The 22,777-nt window shown below is 47.1% G+C and overlaps 1 protein-coding gene across 1 annotated transcript; it reads right to left on the bottom strand.

The window, feature by feature from the left end:
• Positions 1–1,212: 1,212 nt before the first annotated feature.
• Positions 1,213–22,621, bottom strand: stox2a (storkhead box 2a). Its single transcript, XM_079999082.1, has 4 exons — positions 22,218–22,621; positions 14,593–14,745; positions 3,391–5,890; positions 1,213–2,018 (listed from the first exon to the last, which is right to left on the bottom strand). The coding sequence occupies exons 1-4, from the start codon at positions 22,531–22,533 to the stop codon at positions 1,817–1,819; spliced, it is 3,171 nt and encodes a 1,056-aa protein (XP_079855208.1). The 5' UTR covers positions 22,534–22,621; the 3' UTR covers positions 1,213–1,816.
• Positions 22,622–22,777: the final 156 nt, after the last annotated feature.

Raw genomic sequence — 22,777 nt, 5'->3', positions numbered from 1 at the left:
TGATCATTTACAATAGGTGATCGATAGATGCGATGAAGCCTTTTCCTTTTAGGTCTGCTCTTATGGACAACATTTTAGGCGAAGGTGGCACAGATGGAATGAAGGTGGCACAAAATAAATCAAACACAACTCACTATTTTCTTCCAGTTAGGGGCGATGAATGAAAGCATCAATTTCAGCTTCCTAAATATTGTTCAGATAATATTTCTTATTCATGTTGCCCATCAATATTTCAGAGAAATCGCTCAGTATACCATCGACCTAATGAAGCGTAGTCTGTCCCAAAACCAACCCAACCCTTACCCTGATTTGATTATGCCATAATTTGGAAGAAGGCAGGAATTTAGGTGTTTTATTGTTGTTGTACCGATTCTATAGAATACCTAGTTTAATAATGTACTGTTTTTAAACATTGAATCAGGATATTCTTAAAAAAAAAAGACTGCAAAGGTAACTGGCATCTGGAAAGCTATAAATATTTTAGGACTATGTGTGTTGACGCTCTAATTCTAACCAAATTGAAATATCTGAGGGCGAACCACTAATATTTTTGGATTATAAAAAAAAAAAAGAAAAGCCTTTCCACATTTTGCCACTAGAGGGTGCCAGTTTCCAGCTCTTGCCAAGCCGAGGATAAAATAATTATTTGAGAAAGTTGTATTGCTTAAAACGAATAATGCACGTTTTTAACTGGGAGCATAGAAATAGTTGTGATGAAAACAAACAACAATGTGTCAACATGTCAAATATGCCTTTGTGTGAATCGAAGAAATCGTGAATATGAACTTCTCTGTAATGTTATTAACCTAAGGGCAATATCTATGATGATTTTCTTTTGCAAACTTCACCACAAATACATTTTCTACAGGGTTAGGGTTCACTACAGTAAGTTCTACTGTCAATTACAAATTGTTCTGCCCTGGTTCAAATAAATGGAAAGTGAATTTGGGAATTGAAAGAAACATTAAATAAATTGATGAATCAAATCAAATTAATCAATCAATTAAGCTGAATCTCTGGTTGGAAACAAGAAGCAAAACCATTATATATGAAAATTTTACGCTCAATGTAATTTCAAATTTAAAATAGGCTTGAATAAATGTTTGAGGTATGCGTGGTTAAGCACGGGCCATATTGTCCAATGAGATCATTTTGGTCACATAGCATCTTTAATACCACCATTATAATAATTAGGATATCAAAAGTATCGAGTATACATACATCATTTGCATTGCGGTACACAAATCTGTTGGGATTTATGTTTTAATCTCTTCCATTTGCTGTTCTCAGGATTTATCCTTTATTGTCTTCACATTGTGCTGATACTTTAAACCGCCCTGAAGAACTGATTCTAGTTCAGGAAGGAGAACATTTAATCGGACATGTATTGTTATGTAATATAAAAAGTTTTGATGTTTCCAAATGTAACTTGAAGCCTATAATCTACTACTTTCCAATACCAATAATTAGGAACCTCAATATAAGCCAAGAGTCCGTGTCACCAAATTCAAAGTACTTCAAGTAGGTTCCCCTAGCCTACGGTGGTTCTTGCAGCGAGAGTATAAAATGTCTGGATGTTCTGTCCTTTGTCTTCGTTTTTGCAGTGAAGTTCTTGAAGCTGTGGGAACAGTCACTTGAAGCCATGCCTGTTTGAATAACAGTCCCAGTAAATGGATTCTCAGGAGTCCACCGACGGACGTGTGTCTGTAAAGCGAAGCGCGGCGGGGAAGACGGTGGAACTCCTCGTCGCGCTCGCTCGTCTTCCCTGTCGCCTCTTTTTTCCCTCCGTCCCTGCCCCGCCCCCACCAGCTCTCGGTCAGACGCTGGTGATGGAGGCCAAGCAGTTGGAGGGCTTCTGGAGCTTCTCGGGCTGCGGGCCGGGGGGTTCTGGGATGGCCCGGAAGCTGAAGGGCAGCCCGATGCTCGTGGTGCCGATGTGGCCGGGGCTCAACGCCGGGTTCTGCCGCCTATTGCTCTCCACGATGCTCGACGTGTTGGACGCCAGACTCTCGCGTGTCCTGCAGCGACAGAGAGACGTGTTCAGGATGGATGAGCTGGACGGGGTTATTTGGGGGTTTTTTTGTAAATGTATCTTATTTGACAAAATCCACTGAGATTACAATTTGCGACTGCAAACTACTTGACGGCTACAAAAGCCCGAAGCTGAAAACACGTTCCTATTTCAAGGCCCTTGGGGACGGCCCGGAAGCTGAAGGGCAGCCTGAGGGGTTATTCTGGGGAGGAATTATTGTGCTTTATTAACTGTACGAACAAAAACGTAGAATATCGTTAAATAAGTGCAGATTTCATTGTCATACGGCATTAAAAAACATCATCAACACCAACAATTCATTTGATATTTATCTATACCGTAAAAATCGAATTCAGAAAAAGTTTCTCCTCGCTTCAGACATTCCTTTGGTATGAACTGTTCAAAACAGAGGAAAATTTAAGAAACAAAAGTGGGATTTCTGTAAATGGCTGAATGTGTGATTTATTTCTGATTTGAGTAATTATTGAAGGATAAAAAAATCATCTATTATTATTCATTTTAAAGAACAACTTAGTGCATAAAAGTTGCCTTTTTTACTCTGCAAAGGTGCAAAATGGCCTCATATAGTTTTTATTAAGAGGAGAAATTTGGCAACAATGGAAGCATGCGGGACTGTCGAAAACAAGAACATTAAAAGATTATTCTGCTTCCGACGTCTTTTCCGTTAAAACTTTTTGTTAGATTCATCATTTAATTTAGAATAAAAAATTGCTTTTTGAAATCCCTAAAGAATATTCTTATTTTTGTATTTCCCTCCCAAAACTATAGGCTTTCTGCTTTATCTGTGTGTGACACAAAATGGCAATCTGTGTTTGCAACCAGTATGTTTGAATATTAATATTGTTGAAGTGCGACAAGAGTCTTTCCCAGTTTATGTCATTGTTCTACTCGTTTGATGCAAAAATGTGTTCTTCAATTAAAAATATATGATTAAACAACATATTGACATCTATGGCACGTCTAAATCCATCTGTGGTTTGGGCCTTTAGACATATTAACAGTTTACTTACCGAAGATCTTGAATATATTTTAATGTAAACTAGGAAAATCAATATATGAAACAGCATTTCAAAATAGAAAAATGCTATTTATTTTAACTGGTATTTGATTGATAATCAAATTACTCTTTAGCCTAGAATAAGTCACAATTAATTTTGCATTAGTGAAAGGGTCTGGAAATTTCTGGATAATTTCAGCCTATTCTATCCCAATTAACATTTCATTTTTAAAGCATCAAAACATCACAGCGCCATTTCAGCACCGGCGGGCCTACAGTATGTCACCTTGTGATAACATCCATGAACCTGGCATTCAGATGGTGCTGGACATGAACCCACCTGGGTGAGTTGAATCCACTGTCCACCGTGACACTGCTGCTGTCCATGCTGTCCAGACGGGCGGAGTGCGCTGACTTCTGGCTGCTGCTGTTCTCTGTCTCCTTGGGGCTGAGCAGCGTGAGGTTGGTTTCTAACTTGCGCTGTAGGTCATGGTCCTTCTCCCGCTCCAGGAGCCACTGCATGGTGCCCTCCCCGCCGCTGCTGTTCCCTCCACCGCCGCCGCCCCCGCCCTCCCCGTGGTTTTTAGTCTCCTCCGCTGCCGCCAACTCCTTGTGCGAGTCTTCCTCTGCCTCCTCCTCCTCCTCTTCGTCATCAGATACATTATAATAGTCAAAGGAGGCCGAGGGGACCGTCGGCTCGAGGCAGCCTTGTAAAACCGCCGGCGACGTCGAGGAAGTGGCTGAATTTGAAGGCTGCTGTGGCTCAGGATTGTCAAGGGCCTCTGTTGATTTGGCATGCGAGGCTTTCCGCAATGTGCCAGACTTGGTGTAGCTGCTGTCCACAAAGCCTGCAGACAAGGCATTGAGTGGAGGTTTGAACAAAGTGTCCTTGCTGAAGATCTCCTTTCTCTTGATCGCCACGCTGCCGCCTCCCCCTCCAGGATCTACGTTGTGTTGGTGCGGCGTCAGGCGGGCGGTCTGCACCGGCTCCGGTGTCTGGCTTGGTGTCAGCCTGACAGAGCCGTTCTGTCCCTTTGCCGCCGACAACTCCTCTTTGTACTCCATGGTGTGTGGAGAGGTAAGGTGAGGGGTCTGGCGGTCGGCTGGAGAGCCCTTTCGGAGTCCCCCTGATGAGGTTAATGTGTCATATTCAGATTTTGCCTGAGGCGAAGGGGCAGTTAGGATTGTTTCATTTGACGTATTGCACTGGAAGTAGTCATCTGTCGAGGGCTTAGGAGAAAGTCCCATCAACTCATTGTAAGTGGGCAAGCTGTCTCTGCTTTTATTCCTCTCCATTGTACTCCGAACCCTTGACTCATCCAAACTCCCTTTCCCCAAATCAGGCACATTAAAATCAGAGTGGAACTTAGCAGCAGAGAACATGATCCTTGAGTAGTGGGAGGACTTGGTAGCCCGCAGCGTTCCATCATCCGTATAGTAATGACTACGCTCTTCTACACTGTTTTCAAAGTCATCTGGTGTGCCCAGTGACGGGCCTTTAAGAGAGTTGTCCATGGACCGCGAGCGCTCCTTAGCTTGGTCTGCCCTCTCGTGCCGTGACTTCCTGTCCTGATTGTGGCTGTGGCTTCTCTGCACTTTGGACTGGGACGTACCACGCGAGGGCTCCGGGAAGGGCATCTCCGTCCTCCTTTTTGCCAGCTCCCCAGACACGTCCCACTCGGGAGTGACGGGGCAGTATGACTCGGTGATGTTGGGGTTGCTGTGAACCAGGTACGTCGTACCCCCACTTCTCCGGCGTTCCAAGGTGTACATGGCCTCCCGAGGTGAACGCACCAGTGAGTGGCTGAAAAAGCGGTAATCCCTCTCCATGAACACCAGGTCCCAGTTGGAGCATTCGGATGGGTCTCCCCTCGAGGTGCGGGGTTTACTGTGAGAGCGGGTTTTACCGTGTGGCGCCCTCCGGTGGCCCCTGCCCCTCCTGCTCCGAGCACTATGCTGCGCTGACCCCACCTTGTTCTTTTGGGCGCGTTCCTCCTCCAGCCTCTTCATCACGGCCGTGTGCCTGGCAACATTCTCCACGGACAGGTCGGGGTTGATCCTACGGATGATCTCCATCTCAACTTCACGGGGAATGGGGGTGGTGGGCACGTCTTCGTCACGAAGAGGCCATTCCTCTGGGGGAAACTGGGCTGAGAAGGTGGCCAGTTGCCGCATCTTGTCCTTCTTGAAACTTAGTCTGAACAGCCTCAGCCCAAATCTCTTTGACTGCTTCTCCCCACTGCCGCCACCACCATTGCCCTCTTTTTTTTTGGTAAGTGTGTCAGTTTTGTAAGGGAAAGAAGTGATGCTCTTGGTCTTCTCTGCCGTATCTTGAGGCGGTGGCTGCACAGGGGGAGTAGGAGGCGGGGGATGGGGGTATGACGGAGGCTCTCCTCTGTGCTCCTTCGCTGCCGCACTTAGGAGAGGTTCTCCACCGCTGTGGTCCTTGGGAGACTTACCTTGATAGAGATTGACCCTTGGTTCCTTTGGGGGCTTACTTTGGTGCACCGAGGAATGGAGTCTGGTCGGGTCCTCGCTATAAGCGTTGTAGGAGTCGTTGGGGTTCTTGCGTACGGGCCGCTCCTTCAGGCAGCCGGGCGTTGAAGGTGTGACGTTGCCCAACTGAGGTGAGTTGCACTGCTGCTGCTGCTGTTGCTGCCGCTCCTGGAGCCGCTCCTCCAGGTGGTACCACTTGTTGTTGCTCCTGATGAGGGACGGGGTGATATAGTAGGTTTGGGGAGTGACAATGAAGTAGCCCTCTGGGGTTGGGTAGATCTTCCTCTCTCGCACCAGCATATTCAAGGTGTGCCGCAGAACCTCTGAGCTCGGTGTGGGCACACCTGCAGAAAACATAGGTGGAATGAATAATGAGTGGACATTTTCAGATTTTAACATAAAAAAAAAACCAAAAAAACAATTTGAACTGTTTATTTCAAGAAAAACTATGTCACTTTTTAACCTTAAAATAACAACTTCAAAATTATTTTGATGGTACACTGACTTGTAATATAGAGAATATAGAGACCTCTTTTAGCCCCCCCGAATGCCTGTTCTTGCACTATATAACTTCTGCGTTCGGGTTCGAAACCTCGGAAAAAGTGTGTTACGCTTTACTGCACTACGTAATTTCCTTGGCTCCGGTAATTACTGTGTTATTGCCTGGTAAAATGTATTTTAAAAAATAACGATAAATTAGAAACTTTTCGGTTAAAATGTCCGGTAATAATGCTCATACAAAATGTAGCCGCTCCACCTCCCCGACGGCGCAGATGAGACGGGCCAGTGGTGCGCCGGCCGTCACTTTCATTGCGCCAAGGGTTTTGTTCTGACTCGCACGTGCGGGCCGATCTGCCAGGCCGAGCACATCTGGTACCTACAGCGGTAGCTGGGGCCGATCCCCACGCCCTGTCTCCCCACGGCTGTGGATTGAGTGCTCGCCCTGCAAGGGGCGCTGTAATCTAGGTGTATAACTGATCTGCGTTTGTAACATAGAGTGTTAATGAAACCTGACTGATAATGGTCAAATTTGTCCGGTGAAATAAATCTTTTTCAGACAGCCCGTCTGAGTTTTACCAAAGTGGTGTTTAAGTACAATTGCACTCAGAAACTGTGGGGGAGCTAAATACCAAAAGTTACATAGTGCTGCTTTTGATTAATGAAAACTGGGATCTACTCCTGGATGATGGCTAGAAGTTGTGGCCTTTGTTAGACATTTAAAAAAAGTATTGGATAACATTGCAATTAGTGATGATTCAAAAAACATTGTAGCATGAAATGACCATACCTTTATATGTTGGCTTTCCTTTGATATAGAATTGTGCTGAATTAAATAATTGCAAGAAATCTTAATTTGTATGACAATAAGGGTCAAGTAAGACAAATTACATTTAACCAGGGTGCACAGTGCACTCTAACCAACACAAGTACTTATTTTCCTTCCATTAGGGGTTGTAACTCTGAACAATGATGAAGGGTAATCTTTGCAATACAAAAGGTTTCTTGAAGAGTATTATAAATACTTAACCACAGAGGTTGCATTAGCATGTTAAGGGATCAAATAAATCATCTAAACAGTGATGCACTAAAGTAATAATAATTGATAACTGAGTTTCAGGAAACATTGAGCAGCTGAATGCCAAATACCAAGTATTTTCCATTTATTTGTCAACACTGTCCATATAATTGTTTGGAACCAAGACATATCAGGGACCCCATTTATCAATAATAAATTTAAAAGGCTCTATCGTACATTTAATAAGTTTGTACCAGCTCCTGTGAGTACCGAACGTTTCCTTGATAAATCCAACACATCTAAATCACCACAGTGCACCTCTCATTAAGATATAGTAACGTAAAGACACGCCCCTAAAATATCAAACACCATATGGTGCCAAACCCCCCTATGCATAGACTACTACAATTTTTTACTCTGGTCTGTCACAGGCCGTGTTATATGGGAACTGTGGATGTTGTTAATGAAATGATTCCATATAGTACTGACGGCATTCGATGGCTGAGGGTTGGTTGTGAAATATCAAATTTATCACTTTGTCACTTTCAATCTGGAATGTGACGGCCAAAAATGGCCAAAAATCCCAAAGCAGAGAGTTCTTGTGCAATGCGTTTTTGGTTTAAAACTTATTGAGTCTCCTGCATCGTGGTCGATTAGGCAGCCTCACTGCATTGTTATAAATACAGTTCATATTGAGTTTCACGGTGCTGAAACTGGATCTTTTTCTTTCTTATTTCTCTTCATTTCTACAGAAGAGTAAATAGTCACCATGGCACGAGTAGTAGCAGCTATTCAATGTCCTGCAGCCGTGAACAATAATTGAAGCCTGGACTGAAATGAGTGGCGGTCATCCTGGTTCAGGTTTTTTGTTCGTAAGGGAAGGAGAGATTCAATGTTCAAATTTAAACTCAATAAATGAAAGAATGTGTATCAAACGGGGATATTTATATTTACATTTGGGATTTACTTACAAACATAATTTCTGGTCAAAACTTTGACTGTTTTCATTTTTCACCCTTTTGTTAGTGCGCCAATGTACCAAATTGGAAAACAGCATCGAAAAACGGTGTCCGAATACTCGATATGATGGTTTTTTCTATTTCTGGCTAAATATTTTGGATGGCCGAACATTTTGTGAATCCTTAAAATAAAGCTCTACTGGGACAAACACATTATTATAGAGCAGCGATTCCCAACCTATGGGCCGAGGGTATTGCAAGTGGGTCGCCAAATCATGGGCAAAACACATCGATTTTATTGAAAAAAAAAAAATATATATATATATATATATATTAATTACAAAAACGTTTTTAAATGTAAAGAAAAAAAAAATCCTTTCATTGTACTATTTCTCTAAAACCTTCAAAAATGCATCATCACTGATAGATAGGGACTTATGTTAGGGCGTACTACATCCTACTACATCAGCCGGACCACGATTGACTTGCACCTGTACATTTTTGAACTTGCAGTGATAGTCAAAATCGATCGGACAGGCGGGACAGTCCCACCTGTCAAACAAAAAAGAAAGGTTCGTAGAAAGTATGGCGCGGATAATTTATCATTGGGACTGTTTTGGACAGGCACGGAAGACAAACTGTTACCATTGTGCGTGGTGTGTTCCGAGATTTTATCAAAAGAAGCTCTGAAGCCATGTAAACGACACCGTCACCTTAAGACAAAACACCAACAGGACATGTCCAAGCCACTTGAATCTTTCGATAATAAACTCAAGGAGTATCAGGGCAAGAAGAAAGTCATCGAAACGTCATGTATGGGCACCGAGAACCCAATGGCAGCGGAAGCGTCCTATCAGGTCGCCCGACTCATAGCCAAGCCTGGTAAGCCGCACACAACCGCAGAGAATTTAATTCTTCCTGCCAAAAAAGTGATAGTAGGGGTGATGTTGGGAGAGAAGGTGTGCGAGCCAATCAACCTCACCTCATTGTCGCAGGATTGACGAGATGGCAGAGAATGTGTCAGAACCGCTGATAACCAGCGTACGAGAAAGTCCTTTTTTTATGGAAAATGGAGATGTGGGCCAGGCGAGTTGACCGGTCAAACTTTTGACTGGTTTGAGAACCTGTCTGACTTTTTGACAAAGGAAGAAATGCGGCGTCCCGTCACCGTGATCAATCATGTCAAGGAGCACCTGCATGGGTCGAGGACCAAGCTGCCCGAATACTCCCCCATCCCAGATGTGCGAGTGCAGCTGGATGGAAAACCCCTTCGCCAGCCACAGCGACGAGACCCTCGCAGGCCTGAGCGCCAAAGAGAAGGACGGTGCTGTGGATCTCTCCTGCGACAGCGCCTTGAAACTGGCTTTCTCACAGAAGTGCCTGACAAACTTTTGGCTTCATGTTGCTTCTGAGTATCCCGATCTGTCCGACAGAGCTATGCGATTTGTGATGCCTTTATTGACGACGTATCTCTGTGAGACTGGCTTTTTGGAGCATTTGGTGTCTGCCACGCAGCATCAGCCTTCTCATTAAGTGAGTTAATATTAATGTGCTCCTGTTATTGTTAGTTTTACGTTACAAACGTTATGCGAAAGTTCCATAGCTATAAGGTTATTTAAAACCCACCACTTTTTTTGTTTTACCACTACTGCACTGTATTCATGAGAATGCATATGATTGTTAAAACATAGGTCCTCTGAGAACGCACTCTTTGGCTCCCATATTACTTCTGGCCGGATGTGGGCCAAAATACTTTTGAGATTTTCAGGTGGGCTGCCAGTCGGAAAAGGTTGGAAACCGTTGTTATAGAGCATATGGATTAAATCCTCTTCCTGAGTGCTGATTGGCAAATCTTACACGACAATACAACAAGAATGATATATTCAATTCAACTAATTGTCATTGCAGAGTACAAGTACTGAGGCAATGAATTTCACCCATCATAGTAACTAGTAACATAGTAACTACCTAGGAGCAGTGGGCTGCCATATTGCAGCACCTGGGGAGCAGTTCGGGGCTTAGGTGTCTTGCTCAAGGACACATCAGCACGCTACCAGGAGGAGCCGGGGATCAAACCGGCAATCTTCTGAGAACTAGACGACCTGCTCTACCTCCTGAGCCACTGCCCCCTTCTATGATATGATAATGATTATCAGATGTTGTTCCAATGTGTTTCTCCAGGTGAAAACCCTGTCCTGGCCATTAAGTTATGAAATTATGAATATAGAATAGAAACAATTTTGAAACAATAGAATATGACATTGCGCCAATATGAATGACTCTAAATCCTAAGACACGAGCTGAAGACGCTTATTTATCCTGCTTCCTAAACCAAGGGAAAATATTGACAAGTATATGGATTAACCCTTGAGAGGGGTCTCTGCACCAACTCAACATTTCCTCCAAGTGAAGGAAGCTTTTTACACGTCGGCCTCTGGACAATACTGAATTGGTGTCCCACCTGTCCAGCCTGCTCCCCCATGACCCATGTGCTCCGTGTGAGTGTGTTTTTCTCTTATTTTAGGTTTTGGTGTGAATGCGAGTTTTGGTGGTTTTTGGTCTGTCCCCCTTCTCCCTCTATCTCTATCCTCCTCTCAGGTCCTGGTTCCACAACCTGATGATCGTCAGCAATCAGGCTCACTCCACTTGGAGTAGAACAGCTTCCAGCAATGTGACCCTTCATAAAAGCTCTGTTGTTTCCTTCCTCTGGTGCCAGATCGTCTTCGACTACCGACCATGCTTCTTGCATACCTGTACTGATCCCATGTTTCCTGATCCCGTGTTACCTTTCCCAGCTCTTGCAGTCCGGTGACTTCACCGGAAGATCCAGGTCCACCCATTGCCAGAGACCCTGCCTACTTCCTCTTTCCCGACAGACTGTTTTTGCATCGCTTACATTATCACAATCCTGGCCGGGAGAGCGTGTGCGTTGGCCTCGGCTGTGAGGGAGAGTCAGCTTCTGGTCTGTTCCAGTCATCACCTATTCACCACCGAGATGAGGAGGGTGTTCTATCATCTGGTATTGCGCTGATCCTCCATCTCCAGCAGGATCAGCGGAGTGTGGCAGACTATGGCATCAAGTTCTACACACTAGCCACGGCGAACACATGGAACTCTGATGACCTGTTCGAGGCCTTCCATCATTGGCTGTTGGACCCCATTAAGGATGAGTTTGCTTCTCTGAAGCTGCCTTCTGACTTGGACTCCCTCAATGGTTTTACCATAAGCATAGACAATTGGTTACGCATAGGAGGGAGATGACACAGACATTCCTGTGGGACACATTCATTCCTACTCAGCCTGTTAACCAGCCTAGCACACCCTGCTGTCCTCCCTGAGGTGTTCCTGCACTCCCTGTCCTGGTGACCCATGCTGTTGTTCCCCTGGCTCCCCGAACCGGTACCCCGCTGCATGCCACCCTTTCCTGGAAAGGTCAGTGTTTAACATTTTTGGCTCTTATTGATTCTGGGGCGGACAAACATTTTTTGGACTCTGCTTTAGTTGAGCATCTAGGCCTGGGCAGCATGTGATTGGAAGCCAACTCCTTGGACTGTCAGCTCTTGGCCCTTATCAGTGTCCAGACCATGCCCGTCCATCTGCTCTTGTCAGGCAACCACCAGGAGGAGATGAGTTTTTCATGTACTTAAGTCACCACACATGGCTATTGTTCACCCATGTTACCCATGGCTTGAGACCCATGACCCACACAGTGATTGGACCATGGGAACCATCACTAGCTGGAGTGCTTTTTGCCATGCCAATTGCCTTCAGTCTACTTTTCCTGCCTCTATTCCAAGCTCTGTTCTCAGCCCTGAAGCCCCCGACGTGTCTTTGGTCACACGGGAGTACCATGACCTGCAGGAAGTTTTCAGTATGCAGCAAGCGCTGTCCCTACCTCCGCATAGGCCATATGACTGCGCCATCGAGCTGCTTCCCGGGGCACCTCTGCCCAGCAGTTGGCATCTCCATCAACATCTCCAGCCTGAGCGGGAGGTGATGGAGAGATACATACAGAGTCCTTGGCTGCAGGGCTCACCCGCCCCTTGGCCTTGCCCCTTGGAGCCGGATTCTTCTTTGGGGCGAAGAAGGTCAAGACTCTCCATCCCTGCATCGACTTCCAGGGATTCAATCTCATCACAGTGAGGAACAAGTATCCTCCCCCGCTCTTAAACTCTGCTTTTGACTCTCCCCAGGGGGCCTTCATCTTCACCAAGCTCGACCTCCTTAAAGCATATCACCTGGCCCGGAATCGTAAGGGAGACGAGTGGAAGACAGCATTCAACACTCCCCTCGGCTCGGCTTCCTCTCTTGATGCCCTTTGGCCTCACCAATGCCCCAGCTGTCTTTCAGGCCGTAGTTAATGACGTCCTGCGGGACATGCTGAATCGGTTTGTCTTCGTCTACCTTGACAACATCCTGATTTTCTCCAGGCCCCAGTCTAATCATGTCTGGCAGGTCCTCCAACGCCTTCTGGAAAACCGGCTCTTTCTCAAAGCTGTGTTCCATTCCCCATCTGTCACCTTCCTGGGTAACGTCATCACCGAAGGCCAGGTAAAGATGGAGATGGAGATTTAATAGAGAGTTAGCCGCAACTACAGCCAGGTTGCGGCTCCTTTTACTGCTCTGACTTCCATCTCTAGGCGGTTTCAGTGGACCCCAGAGGCTGAAGCTGCATTCACCAACCTCAAAGTACCACTTCACCTCAGCCCCCATCCTCATTCAGCCGGTCCTGATGCAGCAGTTTGTCGTGGAGGTGGACGCCTCTGACGCCATCCTCTCACAGCACTCTGCAGAGGGTGGTAAGCTTCACCCCTCTGCCTTCCTATGTCATTGCCTGCCCCCCCGCAGAAATTAACTACGATGTGACCGACCATAATAACTTGGCTTACATCCTCCACCAAGCCAAGTGGGCACTTTTCTTTATTTGTTTCAAATTTTCTGTGACCTACAGACCTGGCACCAGAAATACCAAGCCAGATGCACTGTCCCACCTGCATGGTCAGGAGTAAACTAGTTCCAGCCCTGAGACCATCCGGCCTGCTTCCTGTGTCGTTGCACCTCTCACCTGGGGAATTGAGAAAGAGATGAAGTCCGCTCAACAGTCCCAACCTGACCTGGGTACTGGTCCCCCTGGCTGTCTCTTTGTGCGAGGTGTTGTAATGGGCACATTTCTCACCCTGGCATCTCCCGCGCATTGGCATTTCTCCGTAGACGGTTCTGGTGGCCGTTTATGGAGGAGGACACAAAGTCTTTTGTGTCTGTCTGTGCCCAGAATGAGAAGACTTCCATCAAACACAGCTCGGGTGTCTTCTTCTTCTTCTGGTCACACTGGGGATTGGACTTGTCACCGGTCTGCCACCCTCCAATAGTAACAGTCATCCTTACTTTCATAGACTGGTTCAGTAAATTCTCTGCAGCCCTGAGCTCTGCAGCCTCTGACTACTCCCCAGGGGATAAGGTATGGCTCTCCACCAAAGACCTGCCCTTAAAGACAGAGACCCGGAAACTATCTCCTAGGTTCATCGGTCGCTTTGAAATCGAAGGTCCTGTGTCCTGTGTCCAGGGTCAAGCCTGTCTCCTCCAGTTCACTTGTTCCCACAGCTCCGCCCCCCGGATCATCGACTACCACCGTCTGCTGTCTCCTGGATGTCTGTCGCTAGAGGCCGAGGCCTGCAGCATTTGGTGGACTGGGAGGGCGACGGACCAGAGGAACGATGCTGGGTTCCCCGCTGCGACATGTTAGACCCTGCTCTTGTCTGGGTGTTCCACTGTCATCACCACGAAAAGCCTGGTGGGTCGTCCAGAGGCGCCTGTAGGAGGGGGGGGGGGGGGGGGGGGGGCTGTCACACCTGCCCAGCCTGCTCCTGTTTGCTCTGTGTGAGTGTGGTTTTCTCTTATTTTCAGTTTTTGTGAGAATGTGCGTGTTTAGTGGTTTTTGGGCTGTCCCTCTATCTCTATTCTCCGCTCTGGTCCTGGTTCCACAACCTGATGATCGTCAGCAATCAGGCTCACTCCACTCGGATAACAGCCGCTTTTTACTTTTAAGTCTTTGACTACCACCCACACTAACCTCCCTGTTCTGATCCCGTGTTACCTGTCCTGGCTCCTCCAGTCCGTCCTTCTTCTGTTTGTCATGTCTTGCTTCCTCCACCAGCCTGTCTGCCTGTTCTTCCTGGATTCACCTGAACCTATTCACCTGAACCTGTACCATTCCCCAGTTTGTAGTTTAAACTCTTAACACTTCTGTCTGTATTGGGGTTATGTTGCTAGTATACCTCATGACAATTGGTGAATTGGTCTCCCACAGTTTGGTCATTATTTCAGTGCTAAAACCTCTTTGAGGTGGGATTTAGCTACAAGGGAAGCTGGGTGAATGTGGGTAATCTGAAAGTGTTGTGCAAAGTTTGCCAATTCATAGTTACAAACTAGTGACAATATAGAGGACAATATCACTGATGTTTGAATAATACTTAAAATAATACCATTAAATGCCTCCTCACTTTATCCAGGGAATAACTTACATTTATGACACACACTAAATATGACATCATTCTAAATGTTTTTCATTTACCTGGGAAGCTGGAATTGAGGTGTTCGACCAGAGCCTCCTGCGTGACGGGCTTGTGGGCTGAGTTCATGGCAGAGATGGCCAGACACAAGATCTCCCCCAACGGGATGAACTGCGACTGGCTGAGGGGCGACATGCTGATCGGAGACACATCACCTAGACCAGCAGGAACACAGACACCAGTCAGACCATCCACATATACGCGCGCGCGCACACACACACACACACACACACACACACAGCTGCTGAGCGTGGGAGCGTGATGCAACGACAGAGCCATAAAGCAACTGAGTACTTCTGCTCAATTGGTATTTGTACTTAAATGCCGTAATTCCATTGTAGAGGACTTTATAGCCTATAACCCTTTGCCAGATTCCAAAGGATGTACATCACGATTTACTGCACTATCTATATATATATATATATATATATATATATATATATATATATATATATATATATATATATATAGATAGATAGATAGATAGTGCAGTAAAATGTGATGTATGTAGCACACTAAATTACTACAAAGATGTTTTTATACAAGTGATGCAATTATTTTGTAAACAGGGTTAATATTTACGTTTATGACTCTCTACAATAAGTGGAAACCAGAACTGGGCCATCGACACTTTTAAGTTAATGGAATGCATCAAGTAATGGGATCTGTCGACCAACTGCAAAATTAAGTTGAGTGCTTTTGACACTGCAAAACATAATTCAAACATAATACATTTCAAGTTTGCGAGTAGACTTTAATTCACCCAACTTCATTTTTTTTAATCCAAAGTACTGTTTTCTTATGGTAGTCACACTTCTACTTTTCCCACCACATAATGTCTTCATTGGAATTAGCACATGGATTGTGTTACATGTCGAAAAAAGAAGCTGACGTGGTCCTTGAGGCTGTCTCAAAAGGTTCTTCATATCTTCATATATCACATATTACATTTCAAAATACTCAATTCCAACCTTTAAGTCAATGGCAGCAACAAAAGATCAACAACAACTGTAATGTAAAAAGTTTCTCCACCTATCTCTCGTGGCCTACTGTATAACCAATTCTATTTGGACACCATACGTCCACACAGGTCCACATCAGCGTCACTATTCCCAAGCTCTAAAATAAAGGTCCATGGACTTTTTACTGCTTCACTTGCAACGTAGGAAGGGTTAGGTTATATTTTCATATCACAATAAGTTCCAAACCTTTCTGCCTCCTTTCAACTCTGGCAATGAAAGCCAACGCTTTGTTAGATGGAGACCAAAGTTTTGACTGAGAAATAATGTACGTGACCCTTTTTTATGCACTTTCTGCCTAAAGCATAGTGCTTTATGAAGTGGGGTGAGTCTTCATTGCTCTGTACCTTTCCCTATTTTTGATGTCCAAATGAAGTAAGAAAGGAATGCATATATTCAGTATATGCATTCAGAGTATATTCAATATGTAAGTACAGCAACTTCTACGGAATACAATTCCTGAATCTCTGAGAATTGAGGGGTTGTTTCTTGATTATATGAATGTGTTTTCCATCTCCACTGCCAACCCCATCCCCACATCCACCTCCACGCTTTAAAGCCTGCCGGAGGTGGAGTGGCTGGCGGCGGCAGCGGCGGCGGCGGGGCTCTCACAACAACTCACCTGGGGCCCGGTAACCTGGTGGGGACGGAGAGAAGTGGGGAGGAGGAGGGGGAGGGAGATGCTGCTTCTGCACGCGGACGTCTTTCTCGCTGCGGGAGTGATTCCGCTCCAGCGGCCGCTCGGAGGGGTCCGAGCCGGCCCAGGCCCGCCGCACGTTGCCGCTGCGGTGCTTCTTCATACTGAGCCCCCCCCCCCCCCCCACCGGGTGGCCTTCGCCCCTGGGGGGTTTTCTGGGACGGGGGTAGGAGGGAGGGGGGAAGGGAGGGAGGGAGGGGGTGGGGTGGGGGGTGAGGGGTGCAGGGGGAGGTCGACCAACCTCAGGCTCAGTGCCTCCCCCGCATCGGTAAGAGACGTCCCGCTAGAGCGATCACACAGCCGACATGGCAGGAGGCAGTGTGCACGTTCACACACAGACACGCGCGCGTCTCAATCGCATCCACAAGCAAGTTGCACCTGACCGTGTCCAGAGGAACGCAGTGGCGTGGCGTCGGCCGCTGGGCTCTCCCAGGCTGATCCGGAGCGGTGGCGGCGGCGGCGGCGGCGCAGGTGATAGCGCGAGGCATCACCCTCTCGTCGGCATCAGTCCCAGCCACCATTTGTAGCATCCCCATTTGCATGCGTAGGGAGGCACATTACGTAGCCGCTCTGAGGTGGGAGGAGGGAGCGGGGAGAGGGAGGCGGGGGGCAGGGGTAGAGAGGAGGGAAATGGGGCATCGGAAGCGCGGAGGACGCTCGCAGGAGCTTTCAGCGGAGCTTTAAAAGAGGATCCGCTTCTTTCTTTTTTTTTTTGCCTCCCGCTGAAAGGTGACAAGGGGTGGGGGGGGTGGAGGGAGAGGGGGGGGGGGGGGTGGGAGCGATGGGGGGTGGGGGGGTGGGAGGGGCGGACGGACGGATGGATGGACGGTCGGAGAATTACAGCTTAAGAGGCCCGGTCTTCGACAGTAGCCCAATTCACCACAGGAGTGCTCGACCAAGCCCCGGGAAAACAAAAGAGTCCACTTCAAAAAAAAGACAAAACCCCAGAAGGAAGCGCTCCGTTCACCCTGACGGGCGGCGAAAGCTCAGGGGTACGCCAAGCGCCGGAGCCGCCGCGTTTCCCTTCCATCTTCCATCCGATCAGGCGCGAGACCCCGTCGTCCTTTCGACAGCGGAACAGCGGGGGAGGGTGGGGAGAGAGAGGGGGGAAAAAAAAAAAGATGGGAGAGCACGGAAATAAATAAATAAATTCAAGAATAGATATCCAGTGTCGTCCGCGATCCATCGGAAGAAGCTCCGGAGCCGATCGCTGCAGCATCCATTCATTCACGGGGGTGGGGGTGGGGGGTTGGGGGGGGGTAAGGGGGTAAGGGGGGTAGGGGGGTAGGGGGGGTGGGCACAAACTCCAGTCAACGGCAAATCTCTGGTGCAGTCTCCTGTAGGTGCAGCTGCTCTCAGCACCTACAGGAAGGGTGTGTGAGTATGTGTGTGTGTGTATGTGTGAGGGAGTGTGTGTGTGTGTGTGTGTGTGTCGGTGTGTGTGTCGGTGTGTGAATGCGCGCGTCCGCCTGCCGCGCGCGATCCTGCGTGAGCATGCATGCGTCTGTGTCTGGGTGATTGAGGCGGAGGGGAGAGGGAGAGGGAGAGAGAAAGAGAGAGAGAGAGGGAGGGAGGGAGAGGGAGAGAGAGAGGGGGGGATGCTGGAGATCGAGGACACGCGCGAGGCGGAGAGCAGAGCGAACGGGAGCCGCTCTGGACGCTCGTGGAGATCACATGACGCGACGCTCGTAAAAAGGGAAATAAATAAATAAATGAAATGAAAAGACGACGACCCGGCGTCACCGAGCCGTTTGGGTTTATCATTCATTTGAGCCAATGCCGTTCCCTCTCTCCCCCTCTCGTCCTCCATCCCTCCCTTCCCGGTGCGTACGCGGCGCTGTACGCTTATAAAGGACCGGGGGCCAACTTTCTCTCCTCCCGCACAGGGGAAAGACGCCTCCACGGTGGACTCCACGGTCCACTACCAAACACTGTCCCGACCCTCGAAGGCCCCGGGGACCCGAGAGAAAGACTCGTGTGGCGCGACGCCTTTGTCATCTCAGTTGTTTGTTGATCCTGCAAAGACAGTTGTGGGGAAACAGCTGATTTGACGACGGAAAGCCCCGAGCACCCCCACCGCCCCTCACCCCCCACCCCCCAGCGTCGTCCGGTGTGGCCGCCGTGGCTCGTCCGGAGATTGTTGCTGACTCACATGTGCGAGTGTGAATGGACGGCAGAGAGGGCAGAACGGGTGAAGGGGACGGTGTCACAACCAATCTGCTTCAGTTCAGCGATACCAAAGAGAGAAAGAGCGGGGGGAGGGTGGCGCGGGGTGGGGCGGGGCGGGGGGTGGGGTGGGGTGGGGTGGGGGCGGTGTAAAAGACACCATACCAGCCATCTTATTTCTCAGTAGTGCTGCAACAGCCTTTGTTGCTATGACGACGCAAGCCGATGATCTCATAGCCGCTGCCGCCGAGCGCCGTTCCCCTTAAAGGGACAGACAGGCGGCTTCGGGGGCCGGGGCCGAAACAGAGACAGGAGCCGTCTGCTGCTGAGTGGCAATAATGTTTGAGTTGAATTTCACGGTTTTGACAACTGTGATCTGCGAAAGATAAGCAAGTAACTAAGTAACATATCACAACGCCACTTAGTTACTAGTAACATAGTTGCTTACTTACCATTACTTACCATTTTTAAGAATGAATGACCCCAAATTTACAATACACAAACCTCATAATTTCTTTTTTTTCAACAAATTCCTGCCAATTTGAATTTATTTATTATTTAAGGGAGGGTTGAAGTACTGGTGTATTTCATATTGATTTAATACGATACGCTTTTTTTCACCCCAATATTTTCTTGGGTTAACATCACAAAAAATATATATATCGCTCCAGTCTTTTTGAGGTCCAGAAGTAACACAGAGCAACTATTATCTGTCAGTGGTTGCGTCACATTACCTAGTGAACATTTTGGTGTGAAAACTAAATTATTATAAATATCCTTTTATAATAATTATTGTAATATCCTATAATAGCTCACCTTCATCCCACTTCCTTTCAAAGAGTCACTCCCCAGGTGACTGCCCCCTAGTGGACCACTGGTGTAACTGCCTTTTCACCAGTGGCTGTACTGGAAAGTCAAAGCCTTTTTTACCAATCCTGCCTCCACCACACAAAGCAGCAGCCGCGGCCTGCGCAGTTTCCACCAATTCTCTGCGGGGTCCCTCCCTGCGCTTCCTCCGTCAGGACACATCCTGCCGCAATGTTTTTCTCCCCTTCGCTTCCTGTTGAGTACAAACTGCTCCCCGCGCCGAGTGTGTGCAGCCTGCCACAGGAAAAAAGCTCTCCGACTCAGAGCGATTATAGATATTAGAAAGATTAGAGAGATTATTCGATTATTTCTTTGAGAAGTCAAACAGTGACTTTTTTATTCCGCTCAAATGCTCCGAGCTATTTCCTACTGGGGCTTTTGGAATCCCTCTCTTGACTTGGACTCCTCTGCTAGACCCAAATGAGGTTGGGCTGTTGTGTCAACGTGCCCAAACCTCACGTAAGGCCCCACGGCAAAATAAAAACAATGAACGCACTTTTTTTGTTGTTGTTGTTGTTGCAGAAACTCAATATGCGTTCCAAACAACACTGCATTATCTGCTGCGGTGTTGCTCGTATTTTGGATTAAAAATAAGGCAATTACATGCTTGATATTGTCCAGAGATGGATCGGAGAGATCTGACGTGAGCTCAGGCCTTTTTAGTGTGAGAGGATAAATGAAAACTATAAATATGTTCTATTTTATAGTGCAATTTTCTACTTTCAGATTTATTTTCCATTATATTATATTATTATATTATATATGTTATATTAGATTATAGATATATTATTATATTTTATTTGATATATTATTATTGTTTGTAAGTATTACTGTCTATTGTTTTATGATGTGAGCTGCTGGGACTGCACTTTCCCTTCGGGGATGAATAAAGTATTTTTCTGTCCTTCTATGCATATTCTATGTGTTTTAAGGCGGATTCTACGACTTTTTTCTACCACAGAACTTTTCTATTTCATGAAATTTGTTGAAGAGGTTGTGAATGTTGATAAGCTGACTACCACGTGATGCCCATGCAGTTGATACCATGTCACATTTAGTAGAAAAAAAACAAAACTTCTTCAATATAAGATAACTGAAGACTACGTGTACGTCGGTGGCCGGGTTACATATTGTCTATTCTGGTGAGTTATTAGCTGGAAGACAAACATTCCAGAGCTTATCGGGAGGGGGGGGGGCTTCAGTACGGTCAGGGAGGCTGAAAAATCGTGGTCTCAATCCGAGCGACACACACCCTGCGGCCCCGCCCTCCATTCGAGATGAACTGAGCGAGATCCACGTTGAGCGACGTGATGTCAAATAAGCAACAAAGAGGAGTTAGAGGAGTAGTCAACGCTCACTTCTTCTCCCAGGGGGGCCGTGTCGAACTTCGAAGGAAAACCAGCCGTTTTTTTTTGTTCTTTTTTTGTCTTGTTTTGGTTTTTTGGCTTTTTCGCACATTAGTGAATTGCCTCGTAATCTGTTAGAAACAGATCTCTTACGATCCATTTGATTGAGTTTTATATTTTCAAAACATTAAGTACATTTGTGTGGATTAATTAAGCATTTTGATTTCAAAAAATATATTTTATCATTATATTATCAGGCGGGCATGTCTCACGGGCCGGATGTGGCCCCCGGGCCTGTAGTTTGGGACCCCTGCTTTAAAGGGTATTATTAAGGGGAGAAAAAAAAAAAGTTTTTTTTGCAAATTGTTTACATGCATGCTATCTTATTTCAGACACTGCACTGTTCTTCCTGTGTAACGTCACTTTTTTTTTTTTTAATAAACTATTCATGTGGTCGTGTTAAAGCTTGTTTAAATAACACACGTCGTATAACTATCAAATATAAAATAACTTATAGTACTTTTGTCAACACTATGAAATAATAACCATCCCAAAACCTAAAGGGGAACATTGCTGAGCTTCTGTTTCATGTGACTTTGTCTCCCTCCGTTTCCATTGTTTAGCGTGGAACATATTGGTTGTGACCAGCGATCGTTGGTAAAGTTTCCACCGTAAATGTAACTTTACGTTCCTGAGATCCAGCCGCAAGCACAACAACGCGTGTCCTCGTCAACGCAATACGTTTGAGGCGCCGAAACTTTGTGTGAACACATTTCAGACCCGTTTTTTAATCTTCCTGACACACCCAGGCACGCACACGGACACACACACACACACACACACACACACACACACACACACACACACACACACACACACACACACACACACACACACACACACACACACTAGACTACAGTAACTGACCATTGCTTATTGAATTGTTGGGTGTTGTGTTGTCCGAGTCCATGAGTACGAGTGTGGGAACAGTAAACTTTTAAACGCGTGACACGGCAGCAGGAATGTTTGCAAACATGACGTACAAAGCACCTGCTCCTCACACTGGACTCGCAGCTTGTGTGGAGTCCGCAACTCTGCTCAGTTTGACATCATGCAGTTCAATCGTGTCCACCCGAACTGTTTAGTGAGTGTGAATAGAAAGGCGTCCCCCCCACTCTTTTGAAAATATATTAAAAGGTGGAGTGTCGCGTTGAGAATACTAAATACAGCCGCTCGTTGTTCCAGTGATTGGGCTTAACTTACGCAGCTAAGCAACGAGTATAAACGTTATTTAAAGTAAGTCTGTAATAAGTCTGTGTTGGGCGGATCAGCCTGGGCTGCCTCTCACTTGGGGAAAGGCGGACCCCGCCATCAACAATGAGTGGAGCAGCACGACGCAAATATGTTAAATGGTTGCTTCTCATAAAGTTCCGGCTAAAAATATACCAAATTTGACTTTTCAAACCGAAACAAAATCCCGGATTTCCACTTGAACTGTGAGAAACGAACGACTACGACGTGACGCGTGATACCTATGCACTGGATGCGAAAGCCCTGGGGTGCGTTCAGGGTCCGTCTCGTCCACCCGCTCCTCAGCACCTCCAGGTGCTGCTCCTTCCCCTGGATCAGCAGAACGCGCTCGTCTATCCACCCCAGGAAGAACAGCTCCGCCACGGCGCGCGTCACCGTCCTGCTCCAGAAGTGCAGCATGTTCGCGGCTTTGAAATCTGCGAAGACCTCGCGGCCGGCGCGGCGCTCCGGCCCGGCCGCCGGGTCGTCCCGATCCCCGCGGAGCCGCGAAAGCACCACGGCCACGGAGTGCGGCGCGACCCGAACGCGCTTCTCCATCTTCCGGAGAAAGTAGGAGCGTGGAGGGAGCGCGGAATGGACCCCGTCGGCGCAGAGAGGAAGTTGGAGCTCCACAATGAACACCAGAGAGAAACATTGATACGAGGGCGTGAGACCACACCGCCGCACGGTTTGTAACTGTTTGCGCGTCACTTTGCAGTCGCGCCAAACGATGACGTCACCCCTCCTGCACGGTGACATAGGCGTCACTTACACTAACTCGGCAACGGCGCAAAGAATGTGT

This window comes from Zeus faber (genome assembly GCF_960531495.2).
Source record: "Zeus faber genome assembly, chromosome: 4".
NCBI classification, from domain to species: domain Eukaryota; kingdom Metazoa; phylum Chordata; class Actinopteri; order Zeiformes; family Zeidae; genus Zeus; species Zeus faber.
This window is presented reverse-complemented; position numbering and strand designations above follow the sequence as displayed.

Excerpts from the sequence above, each read along its gene's own strand:
- stox2a (XM_079999082.1), bottom strand. The coding sequence starts at position 22,533 with ATGGAGAAGCGCGTTCGGGTCGCGCCGCACTCCGTGGCCGTGGTGCTT. Across the intron at positions 5,891-14,592 it reads CCTCAATTCCAGCTTCCCAG|GTGTGCCCACACCGAGCTCA; the intron begins GTAAATGAAAAA and ends TGTTTTCTGCAG. Across the intron at positions 2,019-3,390 it reads AGTGGATTCAACTCACCCAG|GACACGCGAGAGTCTGGCGT; the intron begins GTGGGTTCATGT and ends CTGTCGCTGCAG.